At 45.4% G+C, this 14,616-nt stretch overlaps 1 protein-coding gene across 1 annotated transcript in view; it reads left to right on the top strand.

Annotated features, from left to right (window-relative positions):
* txlnba (taxilin beta a) overlaps nucleotides 1-10,214 on the top strand; it is a 59,259-nt gene extending 49,045 nt beyond the window's left edge. Inside the window, exons 9-10 of the mRNA XM_052011277.1 lie at nucleotides 6,343-6,438; nucleotides 9,315-10,214. Of these exons, the coding sequence (XP_051867237.1) occupies nucleotides 6,343-6,438; nucleotides 9,315-10,214 (996 nt within the window). The remainder of the gene's footprint in view (nucleotides 1-6,342; nucleotides 6,439-9,314) is intronic.
* The last annotated feature ends 4,402 nt before the right edge of the window (nucleotides 10,215-14,616 follow it).

Genomic DNA, 14,616 nt, shown 5'->3' with positions numbered 1-14,616 from the left:
GATGTTTTGTCGAACCTGTCACACATGTCAGATGGTAGGTAAACCAAATCAAAAACCCCCTGTGGCTCCTTTGAAGCCAATTCCTGCTTTTGGTGAACCCTTTTCGAAGGTGATTGTGGACTGTGTTGGCCCATTACCAAAGTCTAAGACTGGAAATCAGTATTTGTTAACCATCATGTGTGCCACTTCTAGATTTCCAGAGGCAATACCCCTTAGAAATATTAAGGCCAAGACGATGTCAAAGGCTCTTTTAAAATTTTTTACCTTGTTTGGTTTGCCAAAAGAAATCCAATCTGATCAAGGTAGTAATTTTATGTCAAATGTTTTTCAACAACTAGTCTATGAGCTGGGAGCAAAGCAGATTGTATCATCTGCATATCACCCAGAATCTCAAGGAGGTCTGGAGAGATTTCATTCTACTCTCAAAAATATGCCGAAGACTTATTGCTTTGAAAACACAAAGGATTGGGATGAAGGCATTCATTTACTTTTGTTTGCCATTAGAGATTCAATCCAAGAGTCAATAGGATTTAGTCCACTTGAGCTTGTATTTGGACATAGGGTGAGAGGACCTTTGGAGTTGTTGAGAGAGCAATGGGTTAATGAAGAAGTGCACTTGAGTCTGTTGGACTATGTCCAAAAATTTAAAACTCAGTTGGAGAGAGTCTGCCAGCTAGCGAGAGAGAATTTGAAAACCAGCCAGATAAGAATGAAGACATATTTTGATAGACGTACTCGGCCTAGGACATTTGCAGTGGGGCAAAAGGTGTTGGTATTTTTCCCTAGCCAAAATAATCCATTGCAATCTCGTTTTTCTGGACCCTATGTTATTGAATCTCGAGTGACTGATTTAACATATATAATCAAAACACCAGATAGATGCAAGAAAACACAACTCTGTCATGTAAATATGCTAAAGCCTTATTATGAGAGGGATTCAGTTGTGGCCTTGGTGGGTGATGTGAAGGTTGTTTCTCGAATGCCTGATGTTGATGTTGAGGAAGGCCAATTTAGACCAAATATTGTTCCATCGAAACTAAAAAACCAAAATATCCCAGACGAGCCCCCAATTTTGTCACGAACCAGCAACAAAAGAAACACACTGAGCATGATTCAGTGTTAAAAACTATTTTATTAATCACTACTTATGATAATACGTAAAATAAAAGTAAAAATGTTAGTATGTTAGAATTCAAAAATGTTAAACCTTGAACGTTAACCCCAAAAACTAAACTCTTCGTGTGTGTGTGTGTGGCAAAGTCCCAAACTCCAAGTTCAGGAATGGTTCTTAAAGTTTAGTTCCGCAAGCCATAAGGTGAAACATGAGCAAGGGCTTCTTCAACAACCACCGTTATCTGAAGATAAGACGTAGACATAGAGAAATATAGAGAGAGTAAATACGAAATCCAAATGTTCCACAATGGAACCCAAAGGACACTTCAGTGTTTACTCGGTAGTGACTTCCTCACCCCGAAAAGCATCCAAATCATGGTCGTCCACACACAAATACCTGTTTCCTTCTACAGGTCAGCAACAAAGTGAACTCCACCAGATTACTTCCAATTTCCATACATAGATTTCAGTGGCAGACACAGTTATTGTTTCTCATCCATTGATAGAGAAAAACTAGCAGGCTGGTGTCTCTCTCCCTTCTCTCTCTCTTCTTCTGACTTCTTCTTCTGCTTCTTCAACAACGTCATTACGTCCTTTATCTTCTATTGACGTAAGCACGCCCCACACACACACACACACACACACACACACACACACACACACACACACACACACACACACACACACACACACTCTATCTTAAAGGGACATTCACTGAGTCCGTAACACCTCCCACCTAAAAAAAAATTTTCCCAAGAAAAATTTAACCGTGCATACAGTTAGTAATGTTAATAATTATCATGCTACACAACTACAGACTATCAGATTAGTACAGATACATGTTTCCCATTTAACATCGGGAAAGACAATCAGCAATCACATTATCTTTGCCTTCAACATGAGTTATCATGAGATCAAACTCTTGCAAAATTAAACTCCAGTTTAACAGCCTTCTGTTCTTGTTTTTGACTCGGCTCAGAAACACCAATGGGTTATGATCTGTATATACAGTCAATGGTTTCTGAGCGGTGCAAACATATACACTGAAATGTTGCAAGGCGAAAACAAGCGACAGTAATTCTTTCTCTATGGTGGAATAATTCTTTTGATGCTCATTAACAGACTCAGTGAATGTCCCTGCTGAGTTCCTCCAGCAGACTGTTTGTTGCTCCAGGTTCCAGCATCTGCAGTCCCTTGTGTCTCTGGACCCACCAATGTGGTTGAGTCTTTACAGTGATCTGAGATGGGCCTGGAAAGCTACTCCTTTCAAGGGTAATTAGGGATGGAAAATAAATGTTGGCAATGCCCACATCCTGTGAATGCACAAACAAAAAAACATCTTATGGCAATATTGACCATCTTAATTTGGGAGGTGGTGGAGGGATTAGTTTTCCAAATGAGCATGGGTCAGGAATTCCAAGTGTTGGTTTGTCATAGTCCCGTGTCCCTTAATGAGAGTCAGAGTCTAATCTTTGCACTGAATTCCCCTTTGACACTCACCAACTTTTATCAATGCACCATAGAAAGCATCCTATCTGGATGCATCACGGCTTGGTACGGCAACTGCTCTGCCCGGGACTGCAAGAAACTGCGGAGAGTTGCAGACACAGCCCAGCATGTCACACAAACCAGCCTCCCCTCCTTATTGGTATTGGTATTGGTTTATTATTGTCACTCGTACCGAGGTACAGTGAAAAACTTGTCTTACAAACCGATCTTACAGTTCAATGCATTACACAATTTTACATCGTTAGTACAGAGTGCATTAATGTAGTACAGGTAAAAACAATAACAGTACAGAGTAAAGTGTCACAGCTACAGAGAAAGTGCAGTGCAATAAGGTGCAAGGTCACAACAAGGTAGATCGTGAGGTCATGAGGTCATAGGTCATAGTCCATCTCATTGTATAAGGGAACTGTTCAGTAGTCTTATCACAGTGGGGTAGAAGCTGTCCTTAAGTCTGGTGGTACGTGCCCTCAGGCTCCTGTATCTTCTACCTGATGGAAGAGTAGAGAAGAGAGAATGTCCCAGGTGGGTGGGGTCTTTGATTATGTTGGTTGCTTCACCAAGACAATGAGAGGTAAAGACAGAGTCCAAGGAGGGGAGGCTGGTGTCCATGATGTGCTGGGCTGTGTCCACAACTCTCTGCAGCTTCTTGTGGTCTTGGGCAGAGCAGTTGCCATACCAAGCCATGATACATCCTGATAGGATGCTTTCTATGGCGTAGCAGTAAAAGTTGGTGAGAGTCAAAGGGGACAAACCAAATTTCTTTAGCCTCCTGAGGAAGTAGAGGCACTGGTGAGCTTTCTTGGCCATGGCATCCATGTGGTTTGACCAGGACAGGTTGTTGGTGATGTTCTCTCTCAGGAACTTGAAGCTGTCAACCCTCTCGACCTCAGCACCATTGATGTAGACAGGTGCATGTACACCGCCCCCTTTCCTGAAGTCAATGACCAGCTCCTTAGTTTTGTTGACATTGAGGGAAAGGTTGTTGTCATGACACCATTCCACTAAGCTCTCTATCTCCTTCCTGTACTCCAATTCATCACTGTTTGAGATACGGCCTACAACGGTAGTATCATCTGCAAACTCGTAGATGGAGTTAGAGCAGAATCTGGCCACACAATCATGAGTGTATAGGGAGTAGAGTAGAGGGCTGAGGATGCAGCCTTGAGGTGCACCAGTGTTGAGAATAATCATGCCGGAGGAATTGCTGCCTATCCTCACTGATTGTGGCCTGTTTGTTAAAAAGTCAAGGATCCAATTACAGAGGGAGGTGTTGAGTCTTGTCTTTACCTCTCACTGCCTTGGTGAAGCAGCCAGCATAATCAAAGACCCCACCCACCCGGGTCATTCTCTCTTCTCTCCTCTCCCATCAGGTAGAAGATACAGGAGCCTGAGGGCACGTACCACCAGGCTCGAGGACAGCTTCTGTCCCACTGTGATAAGACTATTGAACGGTTCCCTTTTCTGATGAGATGGACTCTTGATCTCACAATCTACCTTGTTGTGACCTTGCACCTTATTGTCTACCTGAACGGCGCTTTCTCTGTAGCTGTGACACTTTACTCTGTACTGTTATTGTTTTTACCTGTACTATCTCAATGCACTCTGTACTAACTCAATGTAACTGCACTGTGTAATGAATTGACCTGTACGATCGGTATGCAAGACAAGTTTTTCACTGTACCTCGATACAAATCTGGAAACAAATGTCAAGAAAGAACAAGGTTGCATTTTTATAAAGTTGCTCCTAACTTTGCAATGTCCCACCACACACTGCAATGAACTACCTTCAATGTAGAAAACAGAGCAGCCAAGTTGCACAAAGTCCCACAAAGTGTGATGAGATGCTGGTCTGATAATATATTGAGGGGTGACACCGACCAGGACACTGGGGAGCAAGTGCTCTTTGAAATATTTCCTTGGATTATCAAGCTTGGTCGGCAGACAGGTTCTCAGTTTAACACTTGGAATTGGAATTGAATTGGTTTATTATTGTCACATGTACCAAGATACAGTGAACAGCTTTTGTCTGCGTGCCATCCAGACATTTCATTCCATACATAAGTACACTGAGGTATTAAAAAGAAAAACAGAATGCAGAATATCTCACAATCTACCTTGCTTGAACTTGCACCTTATTGTCTACCTGCAATGCACTTCCCTGTAGCTGTGACACTTTACTCTGTATTCTGTTATTGTTTTTACCCTGTACTACCTCAATGCACTGTGTAATGAATTGAAGTGTACGAACGGTATGCAAGACAAGTTTTTCACTGTACGTTGGTACGTGACAATAATAAACCAACACCAATACCAATATAGTGTTATGGTTTACAGAGAAAGTGCAGTGCAGGGAGACAAATAAAGTGCAAAGGCCTCAATGAGCTAGATTGCAAGTTCAAGAGTTCATCCTTTTCCATATGACAGGTCCGTTCAAGAGTCTGATAACATTTAATTCAAAAACTAGAACCTTTGACTCTCCGCTGGAGGAATCAGCCAAGTTTAAAACTGTAGAACTTTATTTATAGAGCACAGTAACAGGACCTTCCGGCCCAACAAGCCCAGGCCACCCAATTACACCCATGTTAACCTACTAACCTGGGCGTCTTTGGAATGTGAGAGGAAACCGGAGCACCTGGAGGAAACCCACGCAGACACGGGGAAAAAGTACAAACTCCTTACAGACAGCGGCAGGAATTGAACCCGGGTCGCTGGCGCTGTAACAGCGTTACGCTAACCGCTACACTACCATGCCGCCCCTAGGTGATTTAATCAATGCAGATCGCTAACATGACACTTTAAACCCACAGCCTACTAACTCAAAGAGTCTTAACTACTAATCATGACTCCATATTAAAGGGGCGAATAGTACTTTAAGATGCAGCATCTAAAATCACACTGTATTTTGTTTGGTGGGGGTAATTGTTGACAAACAGTTTACTACATCGAGCAGCACCCACTGAGTAATGAAACAGTGCTGCTGTTCACTAAAGTCAAAGTCAAGTTTACTGTCACTCACAAGTACATGTGTGCACAGGTGCAATGAAAAACTTGCAGCAGCATCACAGGCACAGAGCATCAGATAAGATACAGCTTTGTTCCTCTTTAACCAGTACCACAGGGTAGTCTATGTACATCGCAACCAAAGATGCATCAGGCTTGATTATGTGCAATAGTTGCAGAGTGAGAACTTGAACCTATAACCAACTGACCCAAGAGGAAGGTATTGGTATTGGTTTAATATTGTCACTTGTACCGAGGTACTGTGAAAAATTTGTCTTGCATACCAGTGCAGATACATTGAGTTAGGACAGAGTGTATTAATGAAGTACAGGTAAAGACAATAACAGTACAGAGTAAAGTGTCACAGCTACAGAGAAGTGGAGTGCAATAAGGTGCAAGGTCACAACAAGGTAGATCGTGAGGTCAAGAGTCCATGTCATCGTATAAGGGAACCGTTCAATAATCTTATCACAGTGGGGTAGAAGCTGTCCTCGAGCTTGGTTGTACGTGCCCTCAGGCTCCTGTCTTCTGCCTGATGGGAGAGGAGAGAACAGAGAATGACCTGGGTGGGTGGGGTCTTTGATTACGTTGGCTACTTTACTGAGGAAGCGAGAGGTATAGACAGAGTCCATGGAGGGGGACAAGATGAGAGACAACTACTACTGCATTTACCTGAAACTTGTTTCTCGAGCTGAAACACAGATCATTGTTCCCTCACAGATGACGAGAAGGATGAAGAAGCTTGAAAAGGAGACCTTAATGTGGAAGGGCAAGTGGGAATCCTGCAACAAAGCTCTCCTGGGTATGATTGAGGAGGTGAGGATTAATCCACCCCCCTGCCTTCCCCCACACACCTAGACTGCCTTTTCTCTCCCGAAAGCCACAACTTCCAGCTTGCAAAGTCCTCTCCGTCTGTCACTCTCCCAGACAGAGGAAGATCCACATGAGAACAAGTGTCCATAAATTGGGATCAATGTGTTACATAAAGAAATAGTAGGCCATCTGGCCCATCGAGCCTGCTCCGCCATTCAATAAGAACACGGCTGATCTGGCCGTGGGCTCAGCTCCACCGACCTGCCTTATCCCCATAGCCCTTAATTCCCCTACTATGCAAAAATCCATCTAACTCTGTCTTAAATATATTTAATGAGGTAGCCTTTACTGCTTCCCTGGGCAGAGAATTCCACAGATTCACTGCTCTCTGGGAAAAGCAGTTCCTTCTCATCGCCATCCTAAATCTACTCCTCTGAATCTTGAGGCTATGTCCCCTAGTTCTAGTCTCACCTGCCAGTGGAAACAACCTTCCTGCCTCTATCTTGTCTATCCCTTTCATAATTTTATATGTTTCTATTAGATCCCCTCTCATTCTTCTGAATTCCAGCGAGTATAGTCCCAGACAATGTCTCCTCACAGGCTAACCCCCTCATCTCTGGAATCAACCTGGTGAACCTCCTCTGCACCGCCTCCAAAGCCAGTACATCTTTCCTCAAGTAAGGAGACCAGAACTGTACGCAGTACTCCAGGTGTGGCCTCACCAGTTGTCACGAACCAGCAGCAAAAGAAACACACTGAGCATGATTCAGCGTTAAAAACTATTTTATTAATCACTACTTATGGTAATACGTAAAATAAAAGTAAAAAAAAATGTTAGTATGTTAGAATTCAAGAATGTTAAACCTCGAACGTTAACCCCAAAACTAAACTCTTCGTGTGTGTGTGTGACAAAGTCCAAAACTCCCAGTTCCGGAATGGTTCTTAAAGTTCAGTTCCGCAAGCCATAAGGTGAAATATGAGCAAGGGCTTCTTCAACAACCACCGTTGTCTGAAGATAAGATGTAGATGTAGAAAAACATAGAGAGAGTAAATACGAAATCCAAATGTTCCACGATGGAACCCAAACGACACTCCAGTGTTTACTCGGTAGTGACTTCCTCACCCCGAAAAGCATCCGAACCGTGGTCGTCCACACACAAATACCTGTTTCCTTCTACAGGTCAGCAACAAAGTGAACTCCACCGGATTACTTCCAACTTCCATACATGGATTTCAGTGGCAAACACAGTTATTGTTTCTCATCCATCGATAGAGAAAACAAGCAGGCTGGTGTCTCTCTCCCTTCTCTCTCTCTCCTTCTTCTTCTTCTTCTTCTTCTGACTTCTTCAACAACGTCATTACGTCCTTTATCTTCTATTGACGTAAGCACGCCCCACACACACATACACACACACTCTCTATCTTAAAGGGACTTTCACTGAGTCCATAACACAGTACCCTGTATAGTTGCGGCATGACCTCCCTGCTCTTAAATTCGATTCCTCCAGCAACGAAGGCCAACACTCCATTTGCCTTCTTGACAACCTGTTGCACCTGCAAACCAACCTTTTGCGATTCATGCACAAGCCCTCCCATCACTTCGGTGGGAGGGATGCTATTTCTGTACTGGAGCACAAATGGATCATACAAATGATCACCAACAATGCCCACCCCACACAACAAAATGTTATTGAACATAGTCAGGGAATTTTTATAGCACCTTTCACATCCCTTTCAGGACATCCTAGTGTTTTACAGCCTGTGGAAATGAAGTTGATGCTGTTACAAACCTGTCATGGAGCCATGGGCTTGATTCATGTTGTTGTCCCTTGGCCCAGGTCAGTCAGGGCCCTGTGATCACCCTCCCCATTATAAACAAGGCTGCAGTTTCCCTTGGGGGGTTTGCAGTTTCATCAGTGTATGATGTGCCGAACTAATTAAGATAATGACGCCTAATTAAACAGGAGAGACTGGATAGGCTGGGACTGTTTTCCCTGAAGAGAAGAGGGCCGAGGGGTGACCTTATAGAGGTTTATAAAATCATGAGGGACACAGTCTTTTCCCCCAGGGCAGGGGAGACTATAGGGGCAAGGTTTAGGCTGAGAGGGGAAAGATTTAAAGGGGACCTAAGAGGCAGATTTTTCACACAGATAATGGTGGGTATATGGAACAAGATGCCAGAGGAAGTTTATTGGTATTGGTTTACTATTGTCACTTGTACCAAGGCACAGTGAAAAACTTGGCTTGAATACCGATCGTACAGGTCAATTCATTACATAGTGCAGTTAGTACAGAGTGCATTGAAGTAGTACAGGTAAAAACAATAACAGTACAGAGTAAAGTGTCACAGCTACAGAGACAGTGCAGTGCAATAAGGTGCAAGGTCACAACAAGGTAAATCGTGAGGTCACAGTCCATCTCATTGTACAAGGGAACCATTCAATAGTCTTATCACGGTGGGGCAGAAGCTGTCCTTAAGTCTGGTGGTACGTGCCCTTTTCTTCGGTGGTAGAGGCAGGCACAATTACAATGTTTAAAAGACATTTGGACAGGTACATGGATAGGAAAGGTTGAGAGGGATATGGGACTAACACAGGGAACTTGATCAACAGAGACAAGCTGAGTCAAAGGGGCTGTTTGCTGTGCTGTGTAACTCCATGACTCTGTGACACCAATTGCCCACAAGGATTTATGTCCAACAGCACATGCCAAGCAAAGAGACCCATGCATTAGAGCCAGTATCAGGTAAACTGAAAATCCACGAACCAATCAAGTGTCACATTAGAGACTGGACAGGCTGGGACTGTTTTCCCTGGAGCTTAGGAGGCTGAGGGATGACCTGATAGAGGCTTATAAAGTCACGGCCTCCTCTCTTGCAGAGGGAAATGCGATCCAAGGAATACGAGTGCTTCCAGCTGAAGATCAAGAGGTTGGAAAACCTGTGCAGGGTGCTGCAGGAGGAGAGGACTGAGCTGTACAAGAGGATAATGAACATGCGTAGCAAGGCGGAGGATACAGAAACACAGGCCGACAACGAGGCGAACATTGAGGAGGAGGATGAGGAGAGAGAAGAGGGCTCCACCGTGAGTTTTGACTCAGGAGAAAGCCTTCTGCAAGACTTGGCCACAGAGTTGGCCACACACTGTGCCGAGGGCAGGCAAGGCAACGGCGTTTCCACACACACCCAGGGTGGACAAACATTGCCTGTCGCAGAGGCTGTCACCTCCCCGTTACTGGCCCAGCTGAAGGTGCCAAGAGGTGAGGCCGAAACACCCATCCAGGCTCCGGGTCCTGTCCCACCAACAGCATGTGGGTCAGAGCCAGCCTCTGCCCCCGCTGTTAGTCCAGAATCTCATCCCGCTCCGGCTCCACGTCCCGCTCCGGCTCCACGTCCCGCTTCGGCTCCACCTCCGGCTCTCACTCCATTCCCCGCTCCCACTCCAGTTCCTGCGCTCACTCCTTCCTTTGCTCCACTTCCCGCTCCGGCTCTCACTTCCTTTGCAGCTCCCACTCCGGATCCTGCTCCACTCCCTGCTGCTACTGCCATCCCTGGCCCAGCTCTCATTCCAGCTCCTGGCTTGGCACTCGCTCCAGTTCCTACTCCCACTCCTGGTTTTACTCCAGTTCCCGCTCCCGCTGACACTCCAGTACAGGTTTCTGCTCCTGCTCCCGCTCCCAGTGCTCCCTGTGAAGCAGGAGTTTCCGCAGCAGAGCCAGGAACTGCCCAGGCTGCAGGGTCGGAGACGACGGAAGTTACTGACGTGAATGCTGTTGACTGATTGGCAAGCACAGTCAGGCACTGCCAATTACTTCTTAACACTTGTCAATAAAGGGTTAATTTGTTTTCCAGTGGGTACATCTACTCCTTTGTCATTCCCAATGGATGTCAGACTCAAACCACAAGGAGGAGAACTTCTATTGATCAACAAGCATTTATTTATCCACACTGGCTAATACTTTTGCAGTGTATGCACTACAGGCACGGTAGTGCAGTGGTCAGCGCGACGCTATTACAGCGCCAGCGACCCGGGTTCAATTCTGGCCACTGTCTGTAAGGAGCTTGTACGTTCTCCCCGTGTCTGCGTGGGTTTCCTCCGGGTGCTCCGGTTTCCTCCCACATTCCAAAGGCGTACGGGTTAGGAAGTTGCGGGCGTGCTATCTCGGCGCCAGAAGCGTGGCGACACTTGCGGGCTTCCCCCCAGAACACTCTATGCAAAAGATGCATTTCACTGTGTGTTTTGATGTACATGTGACTAATAAAGAAATCTTACGTCTCACAAGCACTTAGGTCAGGGTATCTTAGCCAGGACCTTGCACATCCATGGCACGATAAGTTGATACCTTTACCCACCCGCACACTGATGACCTGCTTCCCACAGTGCTTGCAGTTCAGTCTGGCCTGAAAGACAGAAAGAATATTTATTTCATCGTGTGTTTTTGTGAGGGGGTGTGGGGGGGTGTGGGGAAGTGGGGACATGCATCCTTGCCAACTCAAAGATATCATGATTTTAAAATCTTATATTACTCACATGTACATCGAAACACACAGTGAAATGTATCTTTTTGCATAGAGTGTTCTGGGGGCAGCCCGCAAGTGTCGCCATGCTTCCAGCGCCAACATAGCATGCCCACAACTTCCTAATCCGTATGTCTTTGGAATATGGGAGGAAACTGGAGCACCCAGAGGAAACCCATGCAGACGCAGGGAGAACGTACAAACTCCTTACAGACAGTGGCAGGAATTGAACCCGGGTCACTGGCGCTGTAATAGCGTTACCCTAACTGCTACACTACCCTGCCTGGCCAATAACACACCGTGACACAGTGGGAACCCCCACACTATGAACGGAAGAGTACCCAGGGCTTCATTGCCCCGTCCTGCTCAGCCCATGGGGTGAGCTCGCAGGTGCAGCTAAGGGACAGCCACAGAAGATGTACAGCATGCTTGCTGTCATTGGTCGGGGCATTGAGGATAAGAGTCGGGAAGTCATGTTGCATGTGTGTAAAAGTTTGGTTAGGCCACATTTGGAGTGTGGTGTGCAGTTCTGGTCACTGCACTACTGGAAGGATGTGGGGGCTGCGGAGAGGTTCACCGGAAGACATTAAGCAACAATCTGCTGGAGGAACTCAGCGGGTCGAGTAGCATCAGTGGAGGGAAAACGAATTGTTGACCTTTCAGATTGAGACGCTGTGTCAGGACCTCGACGTTTTGGGCCAAAACCCTGCATCAGGACCTGGATTTTGCCGGGGTATTGCCTGGATTCGAGAGAATTATCTACGAGAAGTTCGACAAACTTGAGTTGTTTTCTCTGGAGGCTGAGCAGAGACCTGATCGAAATTTATAAAAATTATGAGAGGCATAGATAGGGTAGACAATCAGAGTCCTTTTCCCAGGGTGGAAACGTCAAATAAGTTTTAAGGTGAGAGGGGGAAAGTTTGAAGGAGATGTGCGGGACAAGTTTTTTTTTAAACACAGAGAGCGGTGGATCCCTGGAACCCGCTGCCTGAGGAAGTGGTGGAAGCAGATACAACAGGAACATTTAGGAGGCATTTAGACAGGCAGAAAATGGAGGGATATAGACCATGTGCAGGCTGATGGGATTAGTTCAAATCGGCGTCACAGTCAGCACAGACATGGTGGGCCGAAGGGCCTGTTCCTGTGCTGTACTGTTCTATGTTCTATGTTCTTAAATGCAAACCCCTGCTGCTGGAAATAAGGGCATAAAATGCTGGACATACTCAACAGGTCAGACAGCAACCGTGGAGGAAAATACAATTAACCTTTCTGGTCAATGAAGTTTCTGTACGGTTAAGAAATTTAATGAAGTATTAAATCTCCAGTTCCAATGAAAAGTTATTGGCCTGAAGCGTTAATCTCATCTCTACCTGAGCCGCTGAATGTTTCCAGCATTGTGTGTGTTTTTATTTAAGGAATAATCACTTCCAGAGAACACAAAGGTACTTAACCTGTCCCACCTGAAAACATCTTAGCACACAAGCCTACTGATCCTCTGACTCTTTCCTCCACGTTTCTTAATGCCCCAGTGACTTCCCACCTCTTTTAGGAAGAACTTCAGTTGATTTTCCACCAGGATGAATCCATTCCTCTTTCTTGCAATTCTTTATATAAAAAAGATGTTTCTGAAAATGGGTTTAGCTCCACATTCAAGATAATGTCCTGTTTTCAATTCTCCTACTAGATTTTTTTTAACTTCATCTGTTAAAGAAGCATTTCCCACCAGTTCTGTTTTAGATCCTGTGTTGACACAAGAACACTTTAGACTAGATTCACATTTTCCTTCTTAGCCCCCGGAGCCTCTTCCACCATTCGGTGAGATCATGGTCGATTTTTATAAGATGAGATTTCTTTATTAGTCACATGTACATCGAAACACACAGTGAAATGCACCTTTTGTGTAGAGTGTCCTGGGGGGCTGCCCGCAAGTGTCGCCATGCTTCCGGTGCCAACGTAGCACGCCCACAACTTCCTAACCCATACGTCTTTGGAATGTGGGAGGAAACCGGAGCACCCGGAGGAAACCCACGCAGTCACGAGGAAAACGTACAAACTTCTTACAGGCAGTGGCCAGAATTGAACCTGGGTCGCTGGTGCTGCAATGGCATTGCACTAACCACTACACTACACCATCCACAAGAAAATAGGAGCAGGAGTAAGCTACCAGTTCCTCCAAGCCAGCTCCACCATTCAATACAATCATTAGTAAATTGGTTTATTATTGTCACATGTACCAAAGTACAGTGAAAACTTTGTTTTGCATACCATCCATACAGGTCATTTCATTACAACAGTGCATTGAGGTAGTACAAGGGCAAACAATAACAGAATGCAGAATAAAGTGTCACAGCTACAGAGAAAGTGCAGTGCAGGAAGACAATAAGGTGCACGGTCATAACAAGGTAGATTGTGAGGTCAAGAGTCCATCTTATCGTACTAGGGGACCGCTCAGAAGTCCTTTCTGCACCCTCATAGATGCCTTCAAATCTTCTCTAAATTATAGTGTCCAGCTGTGGCCAAACCAGGGTTTCACAAAGGTGCGTCATGACTTCCATGCTCTGTTTATAAGCCCAAGGTTCCACTTGCTTTATTAACCACTGATCCCAGATCTCTGATTTAGTATCCCCTTTAAAAATGTTTTTATAACCTCTCCTCATTCCTTCTTTCAAAATATAACACCTTGCATTACATAGTATTAAATTTCACCTGCCCGTTCAACTTCTGTCCACAGAACAGTGCATTCCTAAGCTTCGCTCATCTGCAAATTTGGAAACTGTCCCAAGATCACCTCACTAACATATTGAACAGTGCTGCTGGTACCATTCTCTGGAAACTCCACTGTGTACCTCCCTTCAGTTCTGAAAGCAACTATCCTCTGCTACTGTTTCCTGTCATTTAGCCAGTTTTCTAACTAATCCAAACTAATCCCATCTGCCTGCGCATGGGCCATATCCCTCCATTCCCTGCCTGTTCACGTGCCTGTCTAAATGTCTCTTAAACGTTGCTATCTTATCTGGTTCCATCATCTCCCCAAGCAGCACATTCCAGGCACCACCACTCTGTGTAAAAAGATCTCAGAAATCTCCTTTAAACTTCCCCTCCTCTCAATTTAAACCGATGCCCTCTAGTATTTGACATTTCCACCCTGGGGAGAAAAAAAGCTCTATGTTTCTCATAACTTTATAAACTTCTGTCAGGTCACCCACTCAAATGAACCACATGGACAATTCAGGTCTGGATTCGAAAAGCCGGGTGTAAGAGCAAGATGGGTGGGGAGGAAAGGAGGCGAGGGGTTGGGAAGCTATGGAGCAAATAAGTCAGTCAAGCCTCAATTTTAAGAGACTGTGGATGCTGGAACCTGGAGCAACACACAAGATGCTGGAGGAACTCAGCAGGTCAGGCAGCATCTATGAAGGGAAATGGACAGTCAAAAGTTTCAGGTCAGAGACAGAGGGGAGATAGGCGGTGTAATAAGGTGGGTGGAGCAAGAGCTGGCAGGTGATGGGTGGATCCAGGTGAGGAGGGGTGATAGGAGGAGGGGAGGGTGGGAATAGCGACAGAGGCTGGGAGGTGACGGGTGGAGGTGACAGAGGGCTGCAGATGGTGGGATCTGATAGGAGAGGAAGGTGGAATGTGGAATCAAGTGAGGGAGGTGGAGAGCAGTG

Source organism: Pristis pectinata, chromosome 3 (assembly GCF_009764475.1).
Source record: "Pristis pectinata isolate sPriPec2 chromosome 3, sPriPec2.1.pri, whole genome shotgun sequence".
Taxonomy (NCBI): domain Eukaryota; kingdom Metazoa; phylum Chordata; class Chondrichthyes; order Rhinopristiformes; family Pristidae; genus Pristis; species Pristis pectinata.
The sequence above is the reverse complement of the archived record's forward strand: the minus strand, read 5'-3'. Positions and strand labels throughout refer to the sequence as shown.